Here is a 27,303-nt window from a genome sequence, read left to right as displayed (position 1 = left end):
TATAATATTGCTTAACATTAAAGAGAGGAGACAACATGAGCTTTTGAAACATGAGAAAAGTGTACATACCTGGACTTTTAGCTGGAGGTGGTGGTTTCTTTGGCTTCTAAAAAGAGAGAACATAAAATAAGGCTAGAAATACAATTATTGAAATGCATCTATATTTTAAAAATCAAAGGCCCTGGTGCCAAAACTGATACATTAAACATAATTACACCGTGTACCAAGACAGCGTGCCCAGTATTGGAAAAACATTTTTAATAAGGTACCTGTTGTGGTCTAATTTAAGACACTCTCATGGTTTTCCTACCTTTGAACCACATATCCACTTTCTGATGGAAGGTCAGAGAAGTTTGAAACCACTCTACAGCAATTATAGCAACTATCAGGTTTGCTCAGTTGAAGTGTAAAGTTGGATGAAGCACCTGCTTCAACCAAACAAGCAATGTTATAATTGTGCTCTTTCCGCTTAGGCCAAAAGGTTTGCACTCGCCAATTGCCATTGGCGAGTGATAATTCCCACGTGGCGAATAAGAAATGGTGTTGTGTGTGCATATCAGAGTCCACTATAGTTTTAGAAGGGGCACTTGTGACGTGTTGGGGGATCCTAGGTAAGTAAGAAGTTATCCTTACCAGTGTCAACTGATCTTTACAAACACATGGTACACATTTATTTTCTTAAACACTGACACATTAGGATATTCTTTCAAAGCAAAAACAATGTAGAGGTTAAGATCTCTATAATGAAAGGATTGTTTAACCCATTCATAAAAAACAAAAAATGGGTCATTTTTTTTTAACACAATTCAACCAGTACTTTACAATTGTAAGTTAGAATGAGTTAATGCAAATCAGGCTTTAAGATGATGCAATACTTAGATTTCTTTTATTATATAATTTGTTGTTTATTTTATTGTTTAAGCGCGGACCTACCTTGAGAGCAGGAGAGGGCGGTACAGGGTGTGGGTAGCCAGCATTTGGGCTGGTATCTCAACAGTAGTGCAGTACTGTGAGTTGCAGTCTGTGCGGCGGTCTAGGGCAACTGGGATTAGTCCTTAGTCAGGTGGTGTTGAAAAAGTCACATTTTGAGAGATCTCGCAAAATTGGAGAATTGTAGGGGGCATTCCGAGCAGATACTGAGGTCGCGTTCCACAGGGCATGAAATAGATTAGGATTGTTTAAAAAGATAGAAGCCAATGCAACAACATTTAGGCTGTAGGACATTAGCTAAAAATGTCTTGGGATATTCACAAAAACTTAGAATGGCTTAAAAGAGGGGTTTATTTGAAGAATCGCAATAAGTAGGTACAAAATGTTAAGGTTTAAAGGATTTGTTTCAATTCTAAATGTTTTCAGGATTTACGAAAAAAGGTTGACTCTGTAAAGAGGTACAAAAACGTTATGGAATTTGAACCCAATTCCACTTTTCTTTTAGAAAAACAAATATTCATGAACCACATCAAATTTAAAAGTTACTAGCGATTGTTAGGTCTACTAAAACTCACCACTATCAAGCATACAACAGATTCTCTGCTAAAAGAGACATGCATTGCCGGAGCATCCATTTCATTTTTTGCATAAGGCTGGATGGCATTGTGGCTGTTCATTGACTTGATCATTGGAAAACAGTTTAAGCCTGGTGAAATGGAAATTCAAATATCCAAGCGCCAAATGTTGCAGATCTCTGGATAAGAACATATTCTTATTAATCCTGTGCAAATTATCTACCTAAAATGTTATTAAATGCCCCAACAAAGTTCCCACTGAAAAAAAAAATCTACACTTGCAATGTGGTAAATCAAATAAACCAAAAACATATAGAAACGCATCCAATAGGAGTGTTTATAGATATTTAAAGAAAATAGACGAAATGTCAAAAAATATGCAATTCCCAATATAAGCAAAAGTATACATGAATACCATCCTAACATCCTATTCACTTCTAAAATTCTAAAGCCTCAAATCAAACTTGCATAGCCATCTACAATAGGACATTGTAAACCGTAATCACATTATTGCTGTTTGAAAGGGCGAGCCCGTAGATATGTGATGGTACTTGAGCAACTGCAAATCGGTTGTCCGTTTTCTTCCATCGAAATAGACAGAGGTGAATGTTTTTCCCCTTACACATTTTCAGTAGAATGGTATGTTGCTCTAGAACCAGAGTCTCCAACCAGTAGATTGCAAGCCACTGGTAGCTCGCCTGAGGTTTCCCAGTAGATCTTCACATCAGACACCAAAATGAGTAGTGTGTGTTTATTTTGGTGTCTGTAGTATACCTGGGCCTCTTCACCGACCCTCTCTTGTTCTGGAAAAAGCTGTGTGCACAGTGAGAAGGGGGGCTAGATCTGGGCTTGAAGGGCTCTGGGTAGTGTCGAAACAAGAGGTTAACCATCAATAACAAACATAAGTAAATGGGAAATGTGCATTGTGGCCATTGTCACCAAGATGTGCAAATGGTGGCCAATTAGAAAGGGAAGGGGTGCATGAATCTGCAAGTCATGTGAACGAAAGCTGGGGCTATGGTCGTTTTGGTCTGTTTTAGATTTATTTCGGTCAGCATTACTTTGCATGCTGATAATTGGAGGCTTTCAATCAAAATGGGGAATACAAAGCTACATCTGTAATCGTTTTTTGGGGTGTGTGCGTGCGTAAGTAAGCAAAAAAGACAATCCGTGAGAGTCCCAGCTTGCAAGAAAAAAGGTACATCTAGCGTTACATGTTGCTGTTTATGGCGAAACTGTGATTTTTTTTTTGTTTGAAAATTCTGAGGTCTCAGTTTTAAGGCAGTAGCACCCCAATTGTATTAAAGGTTACAATTGAATTTGACGTGATATGGAGGAGCCCACCACAGAAATTAAAGCACTAATTGCAATTCTACATTTAAGCAAATGTGGAAAACTACCAGCTGCACTGCATTCTGGTGCTAACCCAGCACATTACATTTAAAAAACTAAACAGGAATGTAATAGGACATGTGCTGAAATCACTGGATAACCTTAAAAACCATGATTTGAGAGTTCTGTTTCAACCTATGTTTTACGAGACAAGAGTATGAATTAAGTAAATAGATTAGAAAAGTGACCAGTGGTTTGTACAAAACAGGGTGAACACAGGGAGATAACATTTAGGAGAGCCTTGTGATAGGTGAAAAATAGGGTTGATCCACTTTGTCTATGTACACACACTGGGAGATCTACGCAGATAAGTGGGGAAACCGGTCTGCGTATGTCCAGTTCAGGCAGGGGATTTTCAGCCTTTCAATACTGGGTTGGAATGGTGCAACTTATGAGCACTGTTTTTGCTAAAAGAAATGGGCAAAACACCATACAATTTACAAGTAATTCTCTAATGCAAAAAAAAATGTCAATAGCTGCCTGGTCACCAACAATACGTGGCATATGCTGGCACTGCTACTGTAAAACATGCGATGATGCCATTGCAAACAATATGTCAGAATTATCATTTTAAACAATCTTGGTGATGCAGGAGCCCTCAATACGCCTGAGAAAGCTGTACGTCCATGCCAGGCATGGCCCATTAGTCACTAAACAGAATGACCGGCATGATGCCGGCAGCGATCCCGCGAGCCGTTCTCTGTGTTACTGCCTCCTACATAAAGGAAAGACAGGTGGTAGATCGCCACCCATTATGAATAAGTCACCCCTCGCTACAACCATAATCTATCGGCTCAAAATGTTAACAACAATATATTATCTGGTTGGTTGTTGCATGATTTGCAAACATCACAAGACATCACTGTAAAACAATGTTATTTTAGCCCTGTGAAATACACTTTTTTGCACTTAACTTGATCACATGGTTTCCGCATGTTCATTTTGTTCAATCTTGCCAATTATTTTGACATAAAAACATTAAGGGTAGTCAATAAAGTAGCTTTTGGCTTACTTTTCCTTGGCTGAATTCTGTGACCTAGCATGTGAGCAATTTAAATTAATTGGGGCATGCTAAACTGGCAGCGAGTTATATTTTTTGATGAAGCAGAATATGGTATTGTGAGGGATCACTCCGACAAGGCAGCTTGATGTAACAAAAATTAGTCTTTATTGACTTTTGAACAACTTCAAAATATGGCAGGAAGACGATCTTAAAAAAATAAAGAAATGAATCTTCCCAGTCAGGCTTCCAAGTACTCCTTCTTAGTGCCTGGGTTATAGTCCTTGTAGGCTTCCTTGTGGAATATGGACTAAATCTGGTCTTAGTCCTAGTAAGCCCAACGGTAAGAGGCTCCTGCTGCTTCACTTCTCATGTGGTTCTACAAAGAAGTGAAAAATTCACCATTAGTCCTACATCTCTCGCTGGGTTATATAGGGGCAGATCACTTCTGGGCCAATCAGAGACTTCTACCCAGCTATGCCTTGATAAACCCCCCCAAGCCCCGCCCCCTTCCTTCCTTGAGGCCGGTCACCATGATGCCCTCCACCCACGTGCCGTGAGGTAAGGACTTTGGTGTGTACTTTCGTTTTCCTTGTTTGTGGGGTTTTTATATGTGCTGGCTAATCGCCGTTCTTGCGGCAACTCATAGGGTTTCTCCGCCCTTCCCTGAGCCGTGGCTGTGTGTCGGCGGGCCGTCCGAACAGCCCCCAGACGTTCTTTCCCTTTCCGCGTATAGAGCAGCTGTTGGCCGCATTCCTCATGGAGGCTGCACCCTGCCGTCTGCATATACGCCGGCCGTTCTTGCTGCGGCGCACAGGGAAGCTTCAGGCCGTTTCCTTCATTGCTTGGCTGTATCCGAGTCACAGCCACGGGTTTTCCTCTCTTTCCCTCCTCTCGGGGTGAGCAATTACTTGCGGTCGGCTCTGTTTCTAGTTGTGGAATGTGCAAGTTGCTCGCGTTAGGGTTTAGTGAAGCAGTGTCATTATCCAAGCTTAAGTCGGCACCCCACCACGTGTGTTCTCCTTTTTCCTTGGTCTCCTCCTCACTCTTCACCCCCTCCGTCCCCACGGCACCCTTCTCATGGTTCAAGCCATCACAGGTATATACTGCATTTTGTTGAAGAATGTATAACACATGGATTGAAATACTCCTCGGATAGTTTTTTTAGAGTCTAGAATTTACGTTTTTGGTAGTCTAGATCTGTCCCCAACAACACCTGGGCTGGCAAGTGTGGCAATATGGCGACCCTCATTGTTGTGTTAACCCCTTTGACCTCCAGATCTATATCCTTGGTAGGATACATTTTTGTGTCCCCATGTACACATTTAATTTGTATAGGATGTTTCCCCACCCATTCAAGATCACTTACTTCCGGTCTTATGGCCGTCGGTTCACTTCCGGAATCAAGAAGACCTTGTCTGGGTGTTCCGTCTACAAGATAGGGATCCCTCCTTCTGAAGTCTCTGGACTGGACACATCAGATTACCATTGGTTCGGCTTTTGGCTTCCTTTGGCAAAACCTGGCTATGTGCCCCCATTCTCTGCAGCAAAAGCATTGTGGCTGTCTGTTCGTGGTGGGCCATGTGGGGCTTTTTGCTTCGATGCGACCACTCTGGTTCTCTGTGGGTACTGATACTCTGGGTACTGGTTTCGGAAAGTCTGTAGATATCAAGCGGTTTGGGCCTGCTTTTTGGAAAGCAATGTCAATGGCCTCTGCCAGAGTTGGTCGTGGTGTTGCCGTACCCATCGTTGCATTGCCATTGGTAGGGCTTCTACAAACTGTTCCAGTTTGATTTTGTCCATTATTTCTTGCATTGAACTTGAGGTTTGTTTTAACCATTTGTCGCTTAGATCATGGATTCTGTAATATAATTGTCTTGGCGTTTCGCCATTTCGTAGTCGGGATTCACGTAACCTGGCCCTGTAGGCTTCTTCGTCCACGCCCATCCTTTCTAGAATGGTTTTCTTCATGTCAGCATATGTGGCATCTCCTGCAGGGTTAGCAGCCTGATATGCTCCTTGCATGCGGCCTGTTAGGAGGGGAGCGATGAAATGGCCCCATTTGTCCACTAGCCATTGTGAATTTCTCGCCACCCTTTCGAAGTTTGTGAAAAAATACCCCGGGTCTTCTCCTTGTTGGAACGTTTGTAACACATTTGTAGGGGCTATGGAAGCACCCCTTGTCGCAGTCATCGTCTCCGTTATCTGTTTGATGGCATCTTTGGTTGCCGCCTGTAGTTGCAACGCCTGCTGTAGAGCCTGTCTGTCAGTCTGGGCTTGATGTGACTGCACTTGCATTAATTGCTGTAGCTGTCCATCGGTGAGAGCTTTTATGATTGCCTCCATGGTGTTCTCTGATCCCACCGCTGCCACCAATTTTGTGAGGGATCACTCCGACAAGGCAGGTTGATGTAACAAAAATTAGTCTTTATTGACTTTTGAACAACTTCAAAATATGGCAGGAAGACTAGAATAAAAAAATAAATAAATTAATCTTCCCAGTCAGGTTTCCAAGTACTCCTTAGTGCCTGGGATATAGTCCTTGTAGGCGTCCTTGTGGAATATGGACTAAATCTGGTCTTAGTCCTTGTAAGCCCACCGGAAAGAGACTCCTTCGCTTCCCATGTGGTTCTGCAAAGAAGCGGAAAATTCACCATTAGTCCTACCATCTCTCTCTGGGTTATATAGGGGCTGATCACTTCTGGGCCAATCAGAGACTTCTATCCAGCTAAGCCTTGATGAACCCCCCCCCCCCCCAAGCCCCGCTCCATTCCTTCCTTGAGGCCGGTCGCCATGATGCCCTCCACCCGCGTGCCGTGAGGCAAGGACTTTGGCGTGTACTTTCATTTTCCTTGTTTGTGGGGTTTTTATATGTGCTGGCTAATCGCCGTTCTTGCGGCAACTCATAGGTTGCCCTTCCCTGAGCCAAGGCTGTGTGTCGGCGGGACGTCCGAACAGCCCCCAGACGTTCTTTCCCTTTCCGCGTATAGAGCAGCTGTTGGCTGCATTCCTCATGGAGGATGCGGCGTGCCGTCTGCATATACGCCAGCCGTTCTTGCTGCGGCGCACATGGAAGCTTCAGGCCGTTTCCTTCATTGCTTGGCTGTATCCGAGTCACGGCCTCGGGTTTTCCTCTCTTCCCCTCCTCTCGGGGTGAGCAATTACTCGCGGTCGGCTGTTTCTAGTTGTGGAATGTGCAAGTTGCTTGCGTTAGGGTTTAGTGAAGCAGTGTCATTATCCAAGCTTAAGTCGGTACCCCACCACGTGTTTTCTCCTTTTTCCTTGGTCTCCTCCTCACTCTTCACCCGCTCCGTCCCCACGGCACCCTTCTCATGGTTCAAGCCATCACAGGTATATACTGCATTTTGTTAAAGAATGTATAACACATTGATTGAAATACTCCTCAGACAGTTTTTTTAGAGTCCAGAATTTACGTTTTTGGTAGTCTATGTATCTTTATGGTTGCTTAGAGATATACATGACCCTAAGAAATGTATAGGGAATTGGTTTGTGCTTGATATTTAAGTTGTATACATGCTTACTGATATACACCACCCTAAGAAATGCATAGGTATTTTATATTTTTTTGGAAGATACAGAGTTTGGAACTAGAGATCACATTGTTAGGGTTTTGAGAGATTGCATAACATAACTTTGGGGATCTACATAAGTGGCAAACCTTGATATTGCTATCTCCATCTCGTTAATGTATGTTGACATTACTGTAAACTATTTTTTTACAGGTATTAAGTATTTTCTTGGTGTCCCTTTTCAAAGTAATGTACAATTCTGGTACATGTATGAAACATTTCAATCCACCTCCATATCATTACAGTATTCGGTATCATGCATCCAGTTGTTTGGCCATAGCACTTGCCCAGCACAAGCAATATCAGTGTTAAATGTCGAATTATCTGGAACCTCTTTTGTGTAACCCAAGAGTGCAACCATGGTAGACACCTCCATGAGCTCACCCACAATTTTAGGATTGTCTGAAAGACCCCCGACCAGAAAGTCCTATTGGGACGCACTCCCATGCCAGACGAGGAAAGGTGGGCGCATGTGTCCAAGACGTCACGGTAGAATGTATGAAGGGTCGCTGGTGTATAGTCTATCTGGTGCAGATATTTAAAGTGTAGTACCTTGCAAAGACTAATGAGAGACCCGTCTGGTCTGCAAGCAGTAATACCCCCACACTTCGTCTTGTATCGGCTGACCTAGTGCCTCCTCCCACCTACAGTGTGCATCCTGCGACCACCCCGCAGTCCTGTCCAAATCCTTTGCGCACAGGTGGTTGTTAGCCAACCCTTTCCCTCTACGGTTATATTGATGCAGCAATTGTGTGATACCAGGCTGATTCAGGAACATGTCACAGAGCCCCTTTACCATATTTCGGGTCCAAAAGTAGCGGACTACATCCAATACCAAAATACCACCCAGCTCCTTAAACTTATCTGGGGATAAAAATGCACCGTTTGGGAATATATCCTGGAATTTAGACAGGCTCAGTCTCCCCGTGCACTTACATAGAGCTTTTCAACAGGTAGGGAGATCCCCAGTATGTAGGTAATGGGCAACAGGGGAGAACAGAGTGTGGCTACGCCCATTTTATCTGCTAGCTTTGCCCAGGCCAAACCCATGCAGTCATCCACATTCACTACCTTGGCCCTCCTAGATGGGATCTTAAGTATAGCTGACCCAAGTAGCGACAAGCTGCTATAGCCCTCTCCATCTGGACATGAGGCCTGTCGGCATTATGGGAGTACCAATGTGACAGAAACTGTGCCTGGGCTGCCAAGCATTCGAAGTCCGCAAGGGTCATCCCAACTCTATCCATCGAAGCTGCCAGCCTATCCCAACCAAGCCTTGCATGTTTGGCCACCCACATAAACCCTACGATTACACTTTTCAGACTTTTTAAGGAAGGTTCCTGGGGGACAAGAGGGTGTGGCGAGTCAGAAGAGGAAACACTCACTGAGGACATGGTGTCAAATGTTTCATTAAACTAAGACATTAAAGCCTAACTTTCCCTATCACTATGGGTGGTCCCTGCCCATGTTATTACCCAGGGGTATTTTTAGGACCAGTCTTTTTAGTAGGTAATCTGCAAAACGTCTCTTGTGACTTGAATCAAACTCTTCAGTTCCTTAATTGGGTCATTGGGCTTTCTCTTCTCTTTGGATATCCCTCTTGGGGATCTCTTATTATGTCCCCTTTCTTGTCTGTGGTTCTCAGAGTATCATTGAAAGTTAACTGAGCTTTGTTGGGCTTTAATTGATATGTGGTTCAATTGCCTACTTTCTCTAAGCTCTTTTCCATATCTTGCTTACTCTTCATGTTTATATTGGTTTTGTACAGTATGTTGTTACTTTACCATGGTATACCTATTCATTCTTCTCTTCTCTCATTATTTAGCTGCTCAACAGTTCTTTCTCTAAAGTTTAACTCCGTTATAGACTTTCTACTGGGACGAGTTAACTGTACGGTATAATTATCACCTTGGGTTCTCCTGTTCTCCCAGTTATCTTTGATGCAATAGCAGAACGTCTTCGCAAGTCTTCTTCCTTGGAGAGCCTTTTACAATTCACAGACCGCTGACACCTTTTGTTGTTTGGCATCACTCCCCTTGAAATTTCTACACTGTGTTTCCGGTTCTCCTTTGCGTGACCGTACACCCCACAGCCTTCTTGTGCCGGTGTTATGGCAATGTTTCCCAGACATGCTGTCCACCTCAGACTCCCACCTTCTCTGTGATCCTGCCCTTTTGCTCTATCGTGCTTCAGGTTAGCGACAGCTCTGGCGTACAGTATTGCAAAGTTAAGTGAGTTTGAAACTTGCAGGCTTCCGTGTTTACTTCTCCATCAAGGTTGACGTGGTTTGGGCCTGACCCAGCTGACTTACATGGTTCCCTTTTGTATTCTTGTTCATCGCTCTTTGAATGCACATTTATCCACATACTCGTCTCAGTGGATTGGGCATCGCGATTTAAAGGGACATGACCTAACTGTTAGGAGTTTCTTCTCCCCAGTTTTAATACTTACATTTTCTGTATTATAGTTTCTTCATCCCAGTCTTAGTAATTCACAGGGTTTAATATTGTAAAACGCCCCATGTATGCCATAGTATGCACCATTTGAGGGAGTTCATCACAGGAACACGAGTCCTTGACGATTAAGGGGGAGTCTCTCCTGGTGAGGTCCCACTTGCCTCTACCCTTAGGGAGGGTATTGCGGAGCGGGTTCAGCTCCCTAGCGTCACAGGGGGGCTCCCCCTTGGGGAGAAAGGAAGAATTCCCTCAATTCCTCGCAGGGGCATTCAAGAATAAATAGAGAAACTTCAGGAGCAGGACCATTTTAAGAAGCGATATACTCCCATTTACCAACAGGTTTTTCCATCTCAAAACCACTCTTTCTACACTCACTAAGGCCTTACCATAATTTTCCTGCCAAAGTACTTCTGGATTCCTAGCTAGCTCCACTCCTAGATATCTAGTTTGGACAGTATGCTATTGAAATCCCAACCTATCCGGGAACTCCAAGGCCTAATCAGTCAGGGGGACGAGAACAGACGTCCGCGCATTCAACTTGAGCCCAGAGAAGCAGCAAAACTCCAGGCCATCCTTCATGACTGGCGCTAGTTTAGTCTCTGAGTTTTAATGAAATGGGTCATGTCTTCAGGATAGATGAAAACATTAGCTTGTGCGTGTATAATTGTATGCCACAATGTATATGCCACTCCTTAAGCAGACCAGCCAAGAGCTCTTAAGTCAGTGCAAACAAGGGAGAGAGGGGACACCCCTGCTTTGATCCTCTGCCCCTGAGTATTCTGTCAGATAGATGGTCATTAATAATCAGCTTGGCAGAAGGTTGATTATACAATAACGATACCTGGGAGATAATGACGTTCCGGCTCCCATTCTACTGAGGACGGAAAACAAAGGGCCACTCCACAGAATCAAAGGCCTTCTCTGCATCAAGCAGGGCAGCAACCACTGATAGGTCCAGGTCTACAGCTTGGATCGGGCCAAAAATCCGGCATAGCCCATACGAGGAGGATCTACCCGGTATAAACCCTGAATGGTGCACCATCACGCACTAAGGCATGCAGGGAGACAGTCTGTTGGCCAAAATCTTAGCAAGGATATTATTATCTGTGTTTATCAGCGAGATCGGCCGGTATATAGAGCAGTCCGAGGTGTCTTTTGCAGGCTTGAGACGAGCGACCACTGCCTCCCTTATTGATTTTGGGAGAGATCCACCATCTATCGCATGCTGGTAGACTTGGAGGAGATATGGTGCTCAAGATACAGCACATGCCTTATGAATGTCTGCCGAGAGCCCGCCTGGCCCCATGTAGGCTCAAAATAGCCAACCAAATCTCCTAAATCGAATGGGAGCATTCAACATCACTTTCCTCTGTTGAAAACCAGTAGAGCGCCACTTGGTCAAGATACCCCTCAATTTGCTGTGGGGAGACATCCAGAACAGAGGTATACAGGTTTGTATAGAACTCAGGAAATGTTTTAGTGATGTCTGTATCAATGTTCTGTAGGGTACCCCTCTGGTCTCTTATTGCATGCATGCCCGTCTTAGATGTTTCAGATCATCCCACCCAAGCCAGTGTCTGCCCTGGTCACGGACCCTCTCCATATTGCATGAATGACACTAGTCTACCCAAATATTTACACTCCCCTTGAGCTTTTTTCCTTGAAGAACGTTCGTGCAAAATGCATCTGGGACTGTGTGGCAGGGATATCCACCTTGTCACCATCCCTTTCCAAGTCCCTAAGTATCCGCTCATGCCCATTCAATTCCCGTTTGATTGTCTTTAGTATTCTGCATTCTGTGGTGATGCAGACCCCCTAATAATACATGTAAACCCCTTCCATAGTATAAGAGTGGAGGGCACCGAGCCCACTCTTTCCTTAAAGAAGTTGTCTATTCCCTCCTGTATTTGTGCCAGGAACACACTGTCACAGCCTCTTGCTTATGTCCAACCTGCGCCTCCCATCAGCCTCATGGGGACATCAATCTGCACACTCACAGGTGAATGATCAGTCAGAATGCGTGCAAGGATCTCGCAGTGAGAAATCCACCCGATTCCCCCATCAGACATTAGGACATAATCAATAAATGAAGCTGAGTGGTAAACTGATGAGTAAAATGTGCATTCCCACCCCATAGGATGCCTAACCCTCCACACATCGGTCAGCCCGTAAAGACTGCACATCGGTTAGATTTTACATGCCGCTTTCACTGGCGGCCTTAGAATGCCAGCTGATCTATCCCTGGATCCAACATGTTGAAATCAGCCCCCCCCCATGATCACATTATCTTTATGCTTAAATAGTTGTTGCTCAATCTAGTCTAAATGTTACAAATTGTCTGTGTTCGGGGCACAGCATTTAAGCAGTGTAAATGTACAATTATGTATGGAACCTGTAATCACCAGCGTCCTACCTTCAGGGTCTCTAGCAGCTCCCATGAATCGAAACCCAAGTGGCTTATGTACCAAAATGAATACCCCCCAGGAAAATGGTAAGTAAGAAGAATAATACAGCTGGGAGCCCCAGTGCTTTGCGAAGCGTGTTTCTGTGTCCGGGACCAAATGTGTTTCTTACAGAAAGGCTATATTTATTTATTAATAATGAATTATATCAGTATGGTGCCTGTTAAGACACAACAAATCTTTCCTTGCCTTTGAGTAACAGTTGAGACCCCGGCATTCCACGTGAGGAGATGGAGCCTCTTAGCGCAGTGCTTGACTATGCAGGTTCACACCCCACAATAGAGAGGTTCTCATCAGAACCCTCCTCTAAACTGGGCCCCTTGGATGCTGGCCCAGCCAGGCCCGTACACCTAGTTCCCCTGTGTATCATATTCATCGCACTGGTTGTCCTTAGAACTAAAGATCAAACTCTAGGCCAGTTCCAGGGAGACAGCATTGAGTAGGTTGCTGGTCAAATGACCAGGCCCTGCCACTCACTTGCTCTGCTTACCACCTATTTAATCAGTCCTCATGCGTCCTCATAACCGGCGTCAACAGCAAAGGACGTGCGAAGACTAGGACCTCACCTGCTCGGGCCTTATAGAGGCAAGGGCCTTGCCCGCTAAACTGCATTTCACCTACAAACTAATTGCTACTACTGCTATTCAACAAAAGAAATCACAATGTGTTACCTCCCTCCAGAGCCAATCCCCACTCTCAGAGTTCGAATGGCCAAGTGTCTTGGGCAGCCCTGGCAAGCTACCCTAGCAAACTTCATCAATATTGCCCTTGCCCCGTTCCAACACCCACAAGCCACATGCACACGCCCGCTCATGTTGATCAATGCACGCTCAGCAGCCACTCGTGCTGCAGAGATCGCCGACCTAATCACGTACAACAACCGTGAAGCCCGATTCATCACTGAAACATGGCTTACCCCACCCTCCCCACAGGTTTTCAACGTCCTCCTACCCCAAGGCTACTGCATCCAACATGCCAACCTGCCAGGAAGGGCAGGAGGCGGAGTGGAAATCAACCACAGGAGCGATTGGCCATGCTCCATCATCCCCTCCAAGAACAAGCTAATTTGAATCACTTGCCTACCAACTCACTGTCACACAAATAATCAGTCACCTTCCACTTCATCTACAGACCACGTCACAGGAGTGATTTATTTTTTACAATTTAAACTTTATAAAGCACAAACAGGAAGCACAATAAAGTTATCAGCATTACTGTCACATACATTCCCTACAGTCACTAACCTGAACAGCAACATGTATGTAGAGTAAGAGGGAATCGTAAGAAAAGCCTCCCCTTCCGACGTCTCCAGAATCGCTCCCAGAATAGTGTGTGCAATTTTATAGATCAACCAAAAGTTGAACAGAAAATACACAATTTAAAATAAAAAAATGTATAATGCAAAACACAAATGTAAAATATAAAATACAGTGTGGAGGTCAACATGGTGTAGTAGTCGATATTAACTCATAGAATAGTGAAAAGGGTGCCATCTTGTGTGGTCTATGAGGGATACCAGGGTTGTCATAATTCACAAACGAAATCAGTGGCCCCCATTCAACCAGGAATTGTGTCATACTTCCAGTGAGTGCTGCATCAAGCTTGCACATGGTCACAAACCACACTCTGGCCCACCATTCTTTTATATCCGGGGCCACTGCATTCTTAGTTCTTAGCCACCACCAATTGTGCTGCCACCAGAAAGTGAGTAATCAATTTGGAGGTTTTACTACCCATCTTATAATGCCTCCGCGGCTCCTCATTGCTCAACAGCACCACTTGTGAGTCCAGTACTATATGTATTTTGCATATCCTCCTGATTTGGGCAAAGACTTCTTTCCAAAACACTTGTATGAGAGAACACGTCCACCACATATGAAGATAGGTACCTATATCAGTTGTGCATCTCCAACACATAGGGGCAAGAGCGTGATTTATCTTGTGCAGGCATTCTGGACTGGGGTGCCATCTACACATCTTAAGTTAGGTTGATTTGGGCAATTTGCTACCGCTGAACCAAATATTGTAACATGCTAAGTCATCTAATGGTTGCCGGAGATACTCTTCCTAGCCATATACCCATGAGGGAGTTTAAACCTATTATAGTTTAACACCCTATATAACGCAGAAACCTTTCCATCCTGGTGGGGAATGGGAGGGGGGGGTTTACCTATGAGCAGGTCTTCGAATTGGGCGATTTCCATTCTCGCTTTCATCGCTACTTTTGGGTTAGCTAGCTAGTGCCTAAGCTGTAAATAGCCATATCGGTAGATACTTTCAACTATAAAAGCCTGGTGGCACTGCGCAAAGGATAAGGGGCACTGATCAACAAATAACTGACCCAGTATCTGTAGATCTCTCTCGATCCATCTGCTGAACTGTCTCCCATCCCGTCCCGGGGTGGGCCGTCACTATTATCCCAGGCCGCTGTCATGGGGAGGGAAAAGTGGTTATATGTACCTGTGCACAGCCTCATCCCAACAATCAAATGTAGCCCTGGTCGAAGGGAGCGCCAGCCCCAGCTGCTTCCTTGCTCCCGTACATTGCCAACACTGGTGGTGTAAGGGGGCCCCCTAAGCTGTCCCGTTCAATGTCTGCCAAATATTTACAGTTGTGCGAGTCTGCTTGACTTCCAAGAAGTGGTGTGAGTTGGGCAGCATATAGATAGCTCTAAATGTCCGGGACTGCCAGGCCTCCCCTTTCCCTTGCTGCCAGGAGTGTGTGTGTAGCCACTCTAGGGATCTTTTTGGCCCAATAAAATTCAAAAGATATGAGATTGAAGGTCTTTGAGCAACATGCGTGGAATCCAAATCGGCTGCATCTGGAACGTGTACAAATGTTTCGATAGTAGGATCATCTTGACCGCCATCACCCTCTCCAGCCAGGATATTTTGGAGGTTCCCCAGCACGTTCTGTCCTGCTTATCCGCAGCAAAGAGCGCCGGAACGCAGGCCGCATACAAGTCATTGTATTGAGCGGTCAGATAGACCAAATATTTCAGAGATCGTGGGACCAAGCGAATGGGAATGCGGCCTTTAATTGAGCAAACGTCTCCGGCGCGTGAGACATTCAGAATGGTGGACTTAGTTGAGACATTGTGGAAGCACTCTAGTAGGGTGACTTATGTGGGGCAACGAGTGACAAGAATCAGACATAGAACAAGAGATCATCGGCATACAGTGCTAGTTTGTGTTGGTAGGAAGCGATTTCTACCCCATGTATGTCCGCAGATGCTCAGGCCTGTCGCACGAGAGGCTCCCTAGCCAGAGCAAAGAAAAGCGCAGAGAGCGGGCATCCTTGCTGGTGCCTCTGCTCAAAGCTATCGGGTCTGATAGGATGCGGTTTACCCTGATCCGAGTGGATTAGAGCACAAAACTGGACAGGGTCCATTTGAGGAAAGTGGGACAAAACCCAAACACTTCTAACACTTTTGATAAGTAACCTGAGTCCACTCGGTCAAATGCTTTTTTGGCATCGCTAGAAAGGGGAGTCATCTTGAGTTTGTGTATCTGTGCCAATGCTAGAACATATATAGTACGACAAATATTATCCAAAGTCTGCCATCCCGGAACAAACCTACCTGGTCCCTGCCCACCACCCCGGGGAGTACCTCAGCTAATCGTGTGGCCAGGATTTTGGAATAGATGCGATAATCGTAGTTGATGACTACAATTGGCCTAAGAGAGGAGCATAGGGTGAGGTCCTTTCCCGGTTTACCTACGAGTGAAAACGTGGACTCTCCCATAGTGGAAGTAATAGCCCCTGTGTCAGAAAAGGAGTAAAATAAAGCTGCCAACTGTGGAGAAAGTATAGCTGCAAATGTTTTGTAAAACAGAGCGGTAAACCCATCTGGACCAGGAGAGCGGGAATCACTTGGAAGACTTCTTCTGGCATTATAGGAGAATCAAGCCTTTGTTTATCGTCTTCTATAATACAGGGGAGATGTGCCTCTTGGAGAAATGTGTCCTGCCGAGCCCCATCAGAGGGTTCGGCTGTAAACAATGCCGAATAATATTGTATTAGGATCCGCATTTTGGCCGGCTCATCCTCGTGTAGGTTAGAGGATTAGTCCCTTAACCCCCTGATGGCGCACTATTACTCTGGGCGCTTTATCTCGTATGCCAGGAGACGGAATGCTTTATAGGAGGTGCTACAATTAAAGTTTTTGGTTCCAAGTAATTTGTAAGATATGTCATCCGCCCATAGTGCTTTCAGCTCCGACCTTGCTACTTGTAGCGGTCTATAAGTCTTCCTGGAACTCATCCCGCTTATAGCAAGCTTCCCATTCTTGGACCCTCTCTTCGGCCTGCTCACGTTGGGCCAACGGGATTTTCCTAGGTGCCAAGGTTAAGCTGATCAATTCTCCCCTTAATGTGGGGTTGAAAGCATCCTATACGGTTACCATCGCAACTTCCCCGATTTGGTTGTCGTGGAAGTACCAAATGATTTTGTCAGAGATGGTTGCGCAAAAGGCTGTGTCTGCCAAGACGGAATCGTTTAATTTCCACATGTGAGATTTTCTACCACCTCTTCTCCCAGGTGTCGATCTGTACCATGATGGTAGATTGATAAGACACCAGGGCAAGCTCCATGGTAGCAGAAGTGAGAGGAGGGGCTGGACACCTGAAAGTAATCAATTTTGGAGTAACTGCAGGGTATGCAGACTTTCCATCGAAAAATGTTTCATCGAGGGATTTTCCATCACATTTTTTACAATGAAAAAACGTGCATCAAATGCATATTTTTGTGGGGTAAAGGGTTCATTTTGTTTGGGGTGTGTTTTTAAGGGTTAAAACAGGGGGTTGGGAGGGGTAGACCCCCCAAAAGAAAAAGCATTTGATGCACAATTTTTAGTTGGAAATAATTTGATGGAAAGACATGTAACCAACTACAGTGGACATGCAAAAAGTGGGAGTAATCCCGAGCCAGAGGGTGATGTCATCACACGCCAACTAGGTGCATGGCCGCCATAGCCTTCCTGAGGGGGGGCGCTTTCGATGCTTCAGAATGAACGCCCGTGCCTGACCTATCCACCCCTGCGTCCAGCACCATGTTGAATTCCCATCCTATCAAGAGCTCTCTGTGCTTGAATGGAGCAGTGAGGGGAATTCCCAGGCAAAGAAAAGATCCTGCTGTTAGTTTGGTTCATAGATAGAAATCAGGGTCAAGTATTTCTCGCCTATATGTAAATGCAGATCTAGGTACCTGCCCTGAATGTCCCTCATAATTTTCACAGTCTTGAAGTGCAGGGATTTAGCCAATAAAATTGCTACCCTGGCTTTCATCTGCGAAGAAAAGCAAAAGTATTGATGGGGAAACCATTTTGAGCGCAGCCCCAGGAAATCCCGCTGCAAGAGGTGGGCTTCCTGGAGTAAAGCAATATCAGCCCGAGATCCGCCAGTTTAGATAGCACACTTTTCCTCTTCCTCTGAGAATTCAGCCCCATTACATTTATCGAGACAATTTTTAGATCTGCCATCTCAATGGTTTAAATTCTCCCAGGTCACAACCAAGCCCACAGGCCCGAAATCCTTTGGGCTGCTCAAACTTCGCACCCACCCCTTTTAGTGGTAGCGAACAAGCATCCTTACCCATCCAAACTGCCCTCCACTCTGGGAAAAACACTCAAAAGGCTCCCATCGAAAAAAACAAACAGTGAAAAACCCATAAGAGGAAAAACGTAATAAGAACAGGCCCATCTGGGGTAATCGGGTGATTCACCCGACTATGGGAACGTTCTCTCAATGCCCTGACACCTGTGCAGAAACAACAAACAAATACGGCCCATGGAAGTCTAACCAACGCGTGAGCTATGGCCCAAAGGAACTTCAGAGAACAGGCAACCATGCTGTATATTGCAGAGTAACAGAGCAACTGAAAATTAGGGCCACAAGCGTCCGCATTCATGTAGGGCCCTCTGAGTCCACACTGTGTTCTCTTCTGCCCATCGAGGGTCTTGTGTGGTCCGTCCTTCTGCTTCTATGCAAGTGCGTTTTTTTTCAGTCTGTTGATGGGGCCTCTGCCTCTTGCTGATCAGGTATCTCAGCGTCCGGGGTCTTAAGAGTCTCAATGGCTGCACATAGGGTAGTTAACTGATGCTGAAACCCCTCAAACTGAAACAAAATGCTAAACAGGAAACCCTGTATGGGATGCCCTTGTCGGCAAGCCAACTGGTGAGGGGTCTCCTCATTCTGCACCGCTGGTTGGTTCCTTGGGGCAAATCTTGGAATAATTGCAAATACTCACATTTGTATATCACCCCTGTTGTGCTCTGGCCTTTGAAAGGTGAGGTTCTTGGTCTTGAAGAAATGGACCCTGGTCAAAACGTTCGGGAGAAGATTCTGCTGCACTTGGAAATTTGAGTAGACTTTACGAGTGCTGTCTAAAGGGAGATCCACCTCGGCAACTCCCAATATATCTTGAAACTAGCCCTGGGCATAGGATTGAAGATCGGAGGTCTGTGACTTCCTTTGGGACGCCTCTAATGCAAATGTTATTCCTACAAAACCTGTTTTCTGCCTCTTCTTGATACTCCTCAGCTGAGTAACAATAGACTTCGAGAGCCCTAATTCTATGCTCTAGTTGGTCGTGAGAGCTTGTATGATCGCAGAAGGCCATCTCCGGCTCGTGGCTGCCTGCATGTCACAGTGCGGGCAGTGGGTCAGTTCAGGACCGGTGGACTGTCTTGGCTGCTACAACATTCATGGAAGTCGCACCTTTGTCTTTAGATTTGCCTGATTTCATGGTGCAGGCAAGGACGGCTAGGACAGTGCACAGAAGGTGTGAAATGTGCCTTAGTGGAGAAATAGGATGCAAGGGTACAGCCACTGACCCGCTCCAGGACTGCACGCAAGGTCGTTACTTGTAGCCAGAGTCGGTAAACACAGACATGATTGCACTGCGGGGGGCTAGCTGAGGAGTCACACCCCGAAGACCCTACCAGACACAAGTGTCGTAAAGAGAAGGTGAGTGAAGCCGTCCAGCGTCCCAAAGGGCGGCTGTTGCAAAGGATTGGCAAAGCCCCCACTGCTATGAATCTTGTGCCCACAAGCCGGCTGGTGGTGTCGCGGGGTAGTAATGTCCTCTCGAGGGGGACGGGTCAGGAGGAGGAGAATAGGGGGCCATGTGTCAGGGCTATGCAGCAAGCTCGGTCCCCCTCCCCCTCTGCTATCCTGTGTCCGTCTCTCCCCCCTTTGTCAAGTGAGCCCACCTGAGGCATTATCCTCTGGTGAGGCCCAAGTCTCTAGTGCCCAATGATGGTTCCTGTGTGCACAAAAGGAGGCCCGTAGTGATTCTTGCGCTCATATAAGTGCTGGCGGTTAGGCAAGAATTAGTGCAGTTCAACTGGTGTGGGACTACACAAGACTTATCGCTTGGTAATAGGTAACCCACCTTTTAATATAAGCCTATACTACACAAGTTGGTAGTGTGACTGAGCAGCTAGGCTTATCTTAAGAGGGGTCATTGTGAGCTGTAGAGTTGTGCAATGAAACCAGCAAATACAATTATCCAAGTAAACACTTAAGTTATAATAATGTATTTATACGCAAAGATATTTAAAGCATTCTTTAAAACGCAGTAATTCGCTTTAACATTAATTCCAAGATAGGATTTAATTCAAAAGTGAACAATAAAGCAGGTGAGTAATTCATTCATACGTTACACATGTTTCAGCACCCGAAGGGGACGTCATTTGAGGTCCATATAGCATTTATATAGCATCACCTTTGCAATATTGAGTTTTCAAGGAAGGAAATTTCAACATTTAAAACATGTAAGGGAACAATCACTGCCAAAGCCAATAGGTTCAGAAGGAGGCCTTTAGGGAGCCAGGACAGCCAAAGTCAATGGACAAAGTCAGAGTTCTAATGCTCTTCTTCTTAGAAAAATGTTCTTAAATAGTCAGTGTTCAAAAGAGAAATCACAGCAACTCGAGAGGAGTCACCTTTTGGAAGAACAAGCTGTAAAACCAATGCAGGTAAGTTGAGGTCAATTTAGGGTAGGGTTAAATCACACTCCCAAAGATAGGAAGCACCCCAAATGGCAAAAAGATAATACCCCACAGTACCTTGAAAACTAAGTAAGTGTTCCAGCTGGTTGCCTTCATGATGCAATGCAGTCCACCCTTGTTCCTGGTCCTTGGTCATGTTGACGAAAGGGAGGACGTCTGGCAGGCACCTGCTGCAGCACTCGAGAGAGGGACTAGGCAGCAATGGATTTTCGTCGATTCAACGGCTATATGTGGTTTTGGCACCTTTTTCTCAGCGCCAATGAAGAACGAAAAGCTCTGGCTAGGATTTTCTCCATTCCTCGATCCTGGACTCTGGTGTGGGGACTCTGAACACGGATTTCATACTTCTGTAGGGTCCTCTGGATGCCCACAAAGATCTGGCCAGATTCAGACGACAAAGCACTCACAAGTGGTCGATGTACCACGGGTATTGGGTTTCTGTAGCCTTGGAAAGTCAAAGCAAGTCGGGGTTGTGCCAAAATAGTGTCTCGAGGCTAGTTGGCTCCACCAGCCTAAGGGAGTAAGTATAAGGGTATTCCCTGTCGATTCGAAAACAGGGTCAGCACAGCTGCAGGGCTTCACCGGGCACTTTGCGGTCCAGGAGTGTTCTGCTGGCGTCTTCTCTCATCTTCTGTTTCGAATGTTGTCCTCCAGTGGTCGACTCTCCTCTTAGCACCAAAAACCTTGTTTTTTATGCAAGTTCCCACTCATTTACAGCCCTAGGCTGTCAATCACACAGCACTGACTGACGTCCGGGGACAGCCAGCCGGCCAATTGGAACTGGTTTCACTCAGGCACACCTTGAGACAAAGGACAGGGAAGTTTTGGGACCCTCCCTCACTTGCTACCTTTCCTGAAACACTGGAGCCTGGGCGGGCTTCAGTGCTGAAGACCTCCAAAGGCAAACTACACAAAGGACTGAGTAAAAGCCTAGAAGAGCCTGTCATGAAATGGCAAAAAAAGAAGACAGGGGCCATTTTGAGAAAATTGTCACCCTTGTGTGCAGCACTACAGCCAAGGTATCAGCCTGCAGATACATGTCACTAGGTAGTAAAAAAGAAACCACGGTTACCAGCCATTCAAGTGAGTTAGTCTAACAAAATGTTATATGAGGAATGAGTTAAAGGAATTACTAGGTAATGCCCCCAACACTCCGCATAGGGTGGTGTGTGCCAGACCCGTTAGGTAAGGAACAAGTTACTTACCTGTAACTGTTGTTCTCCAGCATGGGTCTGGCATGGATTCACATGCTCATGAATATTCCCCGTCGTCAGGCTGGGAATCCTCGGTAAAGAAAAAACCAGTATCAGTTTCGTTTCTGATCTGTCTTTCGTAGTAATAACCAATCACTGGTCTCTGCGTCATACTGACCACAGCCAATGACTGCCCTCTACCTAAGCACCGCCTCTGGCAGCCATCTTCAGATTTGGAAGCACGTGAAGTGGCAGTATGACCAAGTGAAGAGCCGCAGAGGGGTAGGCGGGAGGGTTCGCATGTGAATCCATGCCAGACCCATGCTGGAGAACAACAGTTACAGGTAAGTAACTTGTTCCTTCTCCAGCATGGGGTCTGGCATGGATTCACATGCTCATGAATAAAGAATACATAGCAGTACACACATGCACAACCACGGGAGGTGGCAAAGGCTCAACATTAAGCATCACATCAACTCAACATTAAGCATCTTACCTCCTCACCAGGCTCACCTCAGGCGAACAGGTTGCGCAGCACTGCTTGACCGACCCTGGACTCCTCCCTGGAATCCCGGTCGACGCAGTAGAATTTCGTGAAGGTGTGCGTCGACCTCCACGTAGCAGCCCTGCATATGTCCAGCAGGGGCACACCAGATAGGAACGCCGTGGTAGCTGCGATCGCTCTGGTGGAATGGGCTCTCGGACGGCCAGGCAGCGGTCGGTTTGCCAACCGGTGACAGCACATGATACAGCTGGAGAGCCATCTGGAGATGGAAGCCTTCGAGAGAGCCTTCCCCTGATTGACAGGTCCAAAGTTCACAAAGAGATGTGACGTCTTCCGAAAACCCTTTGTGCGGTCCACGTAGAACTTCAGCGCTCTAGCTACATCCAGCGAGTGCAAAGTCCTCTCAGCCGGCGACGAAGGCGACGGGAAGAACACAGGTAACACCAAGGGTTCGTTGAGATGGAAGTCCGACGGTACCTTGGGCATGAAGGAGGGGTGCGTCCTGAGCACTACCCTCGTGTCGTGGAAAGTCAAGTACGGGGCCTTGCAGAAAAGGGCCTGGATCTCTCCCACTCGTCGTGCGGAGGTGATGGCCACCAGAAAAGCTGTTTTCCACGATAGAAACTTCAACGGGGCCGAGTGCAGAGGCTCGAAAGGAGGTCCCATGAGCTTGGTCAGCACCACGTTGAGCTCCCACGCCGGAGCCGGAGCCTTCACCGGCGGGAACGATCTGAACAGTCCCTTCATGAACTCTTTCACCAGACGATGAGACCACAAGGACGTCCGGCCCGTGGTTCTGGTGTATCGGGAGATCGCAGCAAGATGAATCTTGATGGACACATGTGCCAGACCAGCTTTGGCCAGCGTCAGCAGGTACGGCAGTACTTGGGGAGCCGTAATCCGTAGAGGGTTAATCTTCTGTGCGTGGCACCAGACAGAGAACCTCTTCCATTTGTGTCCGTAGCATTTAAGAGTCGAGGACGCCCTGGCCTTTGCAAGAACCTCTCTGCAATCGGCCGGTATGTCGTATCCTCCAAACTCTAGCGCTGCAGGAGCCAGGCCTGCAAGTTCAGCGACTTCGGGTCGTGGTGGAGGATGGCGCCTCCTTCCCTGGAGAGTAGATCCGCGTCCGCCGGCAGCTTGATCGGCGGGGACGCTGACAAGTCCAGAAGGTCCGGGAACCATATCTGCCTCGGCCACGCAGGTGCGACGAGGATCATCCTGCACCGTGACCTCTTGAGCTGGTTGACGAGCCGGATTAGCAGAGGCAAGGGAGGGAACGCGTAGAGGAACAGGCCCTCCCAGGGGAACGAGAAAGCATTGCCCATGCTCCTCGTCTGGGGAAACCTGCTGGCGAACCTCCGGCACTTGGTGTTCGTCGCCGTCGCGAACAGGTCGATCTGGGGTGTGCCCCACCGTCGGAAGAGGCGATCCGCCAGATCCTGCCGTAGTTCCCACTCGTGGCACGAGCGCAGCTCCCTGCTGAGTGAGTCGGCGATGGTGTTTTTTATCCCTGCCAGATGAAACGGCACCAGAAAAATCCGTTGGGCGACGGCCCAATGCCACAGGTCCTGCGCCTCCTTGGACAGCGCTGGGGACCTGGTTCCGCCCTGTTTCCTGATGTAAAACATGGTGGTGGTGTTGTCGGTGAAGATCCTCACCACCTTGCCCTTGAGGGACGGAAGGAAGGACCTGAGGGCCCAAAACACTGCATGGAGCTCCAGGACGTTGATATGTAGGGACTTCTCCGTCGGGAGCCAGAGTCCCCTTGCGTGCAGATTTTCGGTGTGCGCTCCCCACCCTTCCAGGGAGGCATCCGTGGTCACAGTCTCCTGGTGGGCTGGGGTCTGGAAGTCCATGCCCGCCGTCAGATGCGCGCGGGTGCCCCACCACCGTATCGCTCGTCGGAAACTCTCGTCGAGCTTGATCCTTTCCTCGAAGCTGCCCGTCGTCTGGATCCAGCGTGCATCCAGGAATTCTTGCAACGGGCGCATCCGGAGCCTGCACATGGGAATGAGGTAGATGCAGGAAGACATCATCCCGAGGAGGGACTTGATGGACCTCACTTTGGCCGCGTCGGCCACCAACATCCGTTGCACCTTGCCCAAGATGGTCCTGGTCCTCTCCTCCGACGGGGAGGCCAGAAGGGACACTGTGTCGAGCCTCGCTCCCAGAAACAGTGCGACTTGCGCGGGCACCAGGTGGGATTTGGCGTAGTTCACGGAGAATCCCAGGTCCGTGAGGAGTTGGACGGTCCTTGCCGTGTGGACCACGGCGAGCTCCCTCGTCTTGGCGCGGATGAGCCAGTCGTCCAGGTAGGGGTAGACGTGGATCCCCTCGCGGCGCAGCTGCGCCGCCACCGGTGCAAGGCACTTGGTGAATACCCTGGGTGCCGACCGTAGTCCGAAGGGAAGGGCTTTGAACTGGTAATGACGCCCTTGGACCACGAATCTGAGGAATTTGCGGTGCCCCTTTAGGATGGGAATGTGGAAGTAGGCATCCTCCAAATCCAACGACGATAGGAAGTCTCCTTCCTCCAGCTGACCCAGGACGTGCTGGAGGGTGACCATCCGGAACTTCTGCGCCTTGATGAACTTGTTCAGACGTCGCAGGTCCAGGATGGGGCGCCATCCTCCCGTCTTCTTCTTCACGAGGAAGTATCTCGAGTAGACTCCGGAGCCCCGAAGCCTCTTTGGGACGAGTTCGATGGCGCCCTTTCTTAGCATCGCCTTTACCTCCAGGAGAAGTTGAGGGACGTGAAGTTCTTTCCTGGCCACGGGGGGGACGCGCGGGCACCTTCTTTGAAACTCGAGCGCGTGGCCCCGGGCCAGGGCGTCCAGCACCCAACGGTCGGTGGAGATGGACTCCCACACGCTGACGAAGCCCGCCAGCCGGCCTCCCACCGGGGTGCTTCGGTGGGGGCCCGACCCCACGGCCGGTTCAATCCTGCTTGGACGCGGCCTTGCCGCCTTGACCTCCTTGGCGACGACGGCGGGGTCCGCTAGACTTGCCTCGTCCTCTGTAGGCCTCTTGCGACGACGAGCGGGCCGCTTGACGGTAGGAAGCGAAACCGCCGCCGGAACCTTTGGAGGCGCCCTTGCCTCCGCCGCTCCGAAAGGGCGTCCGTCGTTGCAGGACTCCAAGGGCCCGGGCCGTCTCAGTATCCGCCTTGATGGCCTGAAGGGAATCGTCCACTGTCTTCCCAAACAGGTTGTTCCCGTCGAAGGGCATGTCCAGGACTCTGGTCTGGACGTCCTGCCGGAAGTCCGTAGCTTTGAGCCATCCACGACGTCGAAGGCAAACACCGTTGCCCAGCTGGCGGAACCCAGTGTCGGCGATGTCCGTCGCCACGGTGATGGCGTGGTCCGAGGCCACCTCACCTTCCTGCAGGATCTCAAGGGCCTCCGCCCTCTTGTCGTCCGGCAGAAAATCCAGCAGGGGAGCCATCTTGTACCAGAGCTCCCTGTCGTAGCGGGCCACGATAGCCAAGGCGTTGGCCGCTTTAATCGTGGTCGCTGCCGACGAGATGACTCTACGCCCCATAGTATCCAATTTCTTTCCCTCGCCGTCCGGCGGGGAAGTCGATGTGGAGGCCGCACCCCCCCCCGCTTTCTTCCTGGCTGCCGCGGAGACGACGGAGTCCGGGGTAGGCTGCGCCCGGAGGCATAGGGGGGCCGTGTCCGGGACCCGGTACTTTTTCTCGTACCGGTCTCTTCTAGCTGGCGTCGTGGAAGGGTTCTTGAGGAGGGAAAGGCCCTCATCCCAAATGTCGTCCAACAGAGGCACTGCGAGGACCGTCTTCCTCTTGGCCTCGCGCCGCTGATAAAGGAAGCCTTCCTTTTTCTTCTCCTCAGGGCAGAGTTGGAAAAGCTCGGAAGCCCTGGAGATCATGGAGTGGAAAGATCCGATCTCGTCGGGCGGAGAGGCCCTGGTGGGAGGCGACGACGGAAAATCCTCGTCGTATGCCTCGTCGTCCGTACCCGTCGCTGCCGTGTCAGTCCCCGTATCATCCCCTCGGGTGGACGGGGAGGAGGGCTGGAAGGGGCGCGACGGTTGAAAAGGAGGTGGTGGATGGATCCTTCTTTTCTTGGTAGGGGGAACACCAGAAGGTCCCGGTTCTGGATCCCCCGACGGGAGAGGTTCCTCCGTCGGTAACGGTAGCCTCGTCCTTATCTCGGAGCATAAGGACTGTATGGCCAACAAAATGGCCGCCGAGTTGTCTTGCGGCGCTGGTAGAGGGGAATCCGACGGGCGAGCAGGGGCCCCGTCGGTATCCTCGACGATGTCGTCGTCGTCACCTGCGTCGGGGTCCATTCCGACGGGCTGGCCTTCTTCCACGCCTAGGCCGTGGCTTAAGACCTCGATCAGCTCCTCTTCTGAGGTTGAGGCCGACTCTACGACGACGCCCTGCCCCCCCTTCTTCTTCCCCACGGAGGGTTTCACGGGGGTCCTATCGATGGGCACAAAGGAAGACTCCCTCCGAGGAGACAGGGAGATTCTGGGCCCTGAGGTCGCCACCACTGGTGCAGCCACCACAGGCTGAGCCAGGGCCGCCGCGACCGTTTCGATAGAGGGCTTGGTCGGATGGATCAAGGCCTTCACCACCTTAGGTGCGCTCACCGCCTTATCCTTGAGGGAGGGGGCACTGCCACGCTCCTCCTCTGCCTTAGAGCTCGACCGGGGCCTCTCCAGGAGCTTCGCCGGGTGCTCGGCCTTCCTCTTACCCGACCCAGAGCGTTGGCTCATGGTTGATGGTGCCGGGGAGGGTGCGCCCTGCCTGGCGCCCGTAGAGCCCGACCGTTCGGCGCTCCCGGTGCCAGCGGACTCGCGGTGCTTGGCCTTATGTTGGGCCCCCGTCGCCGGGGCGCCCTCAAAGGTCTTAGAAGACCGCTCGGATTTCTTCTTCTTCTCGCCAGACGGGCTCTTACCCTCCAGCCAGTTGGCGAGACGTTGATGGCGGTCCTTCATGGTCCGTTCCGACATGTTGCCGCAAAACGCACAGTCCTTCTCCACGTGCGTCTTGTCCTCATGAAGGCAGTAAAGGCAGAAAGAGTGTTCGTCCTCCTTGAAGACGTTCTGCGGCTGGCATCCAGGGCAGACCCTGAACAGCTTTCCGGGAGTCGAGCTTCCCTTCTCCTGGGCCATCTCCGAGACAGGGCCTGAGAAGCTTCTGGAGTCCTCCGAAGTGT

General features: G+C 48.5%; 1 protein-coding gene across 4 annotated transcripts in view; it reads right to left on the bottom strand.

Moving 5' to 3' along the window:
- Positions 1–27,303, bottom strand: part of CD2AP (CD2 associated protein) — a 1,227,366-nt gene that overhangs the window by 480,195 nt on the left and 719,868 nt on the right. For all 4 annotated transcript variants that reach the window (XM_069605837.1, XM_069605839.1, XM_069605840.1 and 1 more), the window contains one exon: positions 70–106. In XM_069605837.1, the coding sequence (XP_069461938.1) occupies positions 70–106 (37 nt within the window). The remainder of the gene's footprint in view (positions 1–69; positions 107–27,303) is intronic.

The sequence above is a fragment of the Ambystoma mexicanum genome, chromosome 4p (genome assembly GCF_040938575.1).
Source record: "Ambystoma mexicanum isolate Mex_15411 chromosome 4p, UKY_AmexF1_1, whole genome shotgun sequence".
Classification (NCBI taxonomy): Eukaryota; Metazoa; Chordata; class Amphibia; order Caudata; family Ambystomatidae; genus Ambystoma; species Ambystoma mexicanum.
This window is presented reverse-complemented; position numbering and strand designations above follow the sequence as displayed.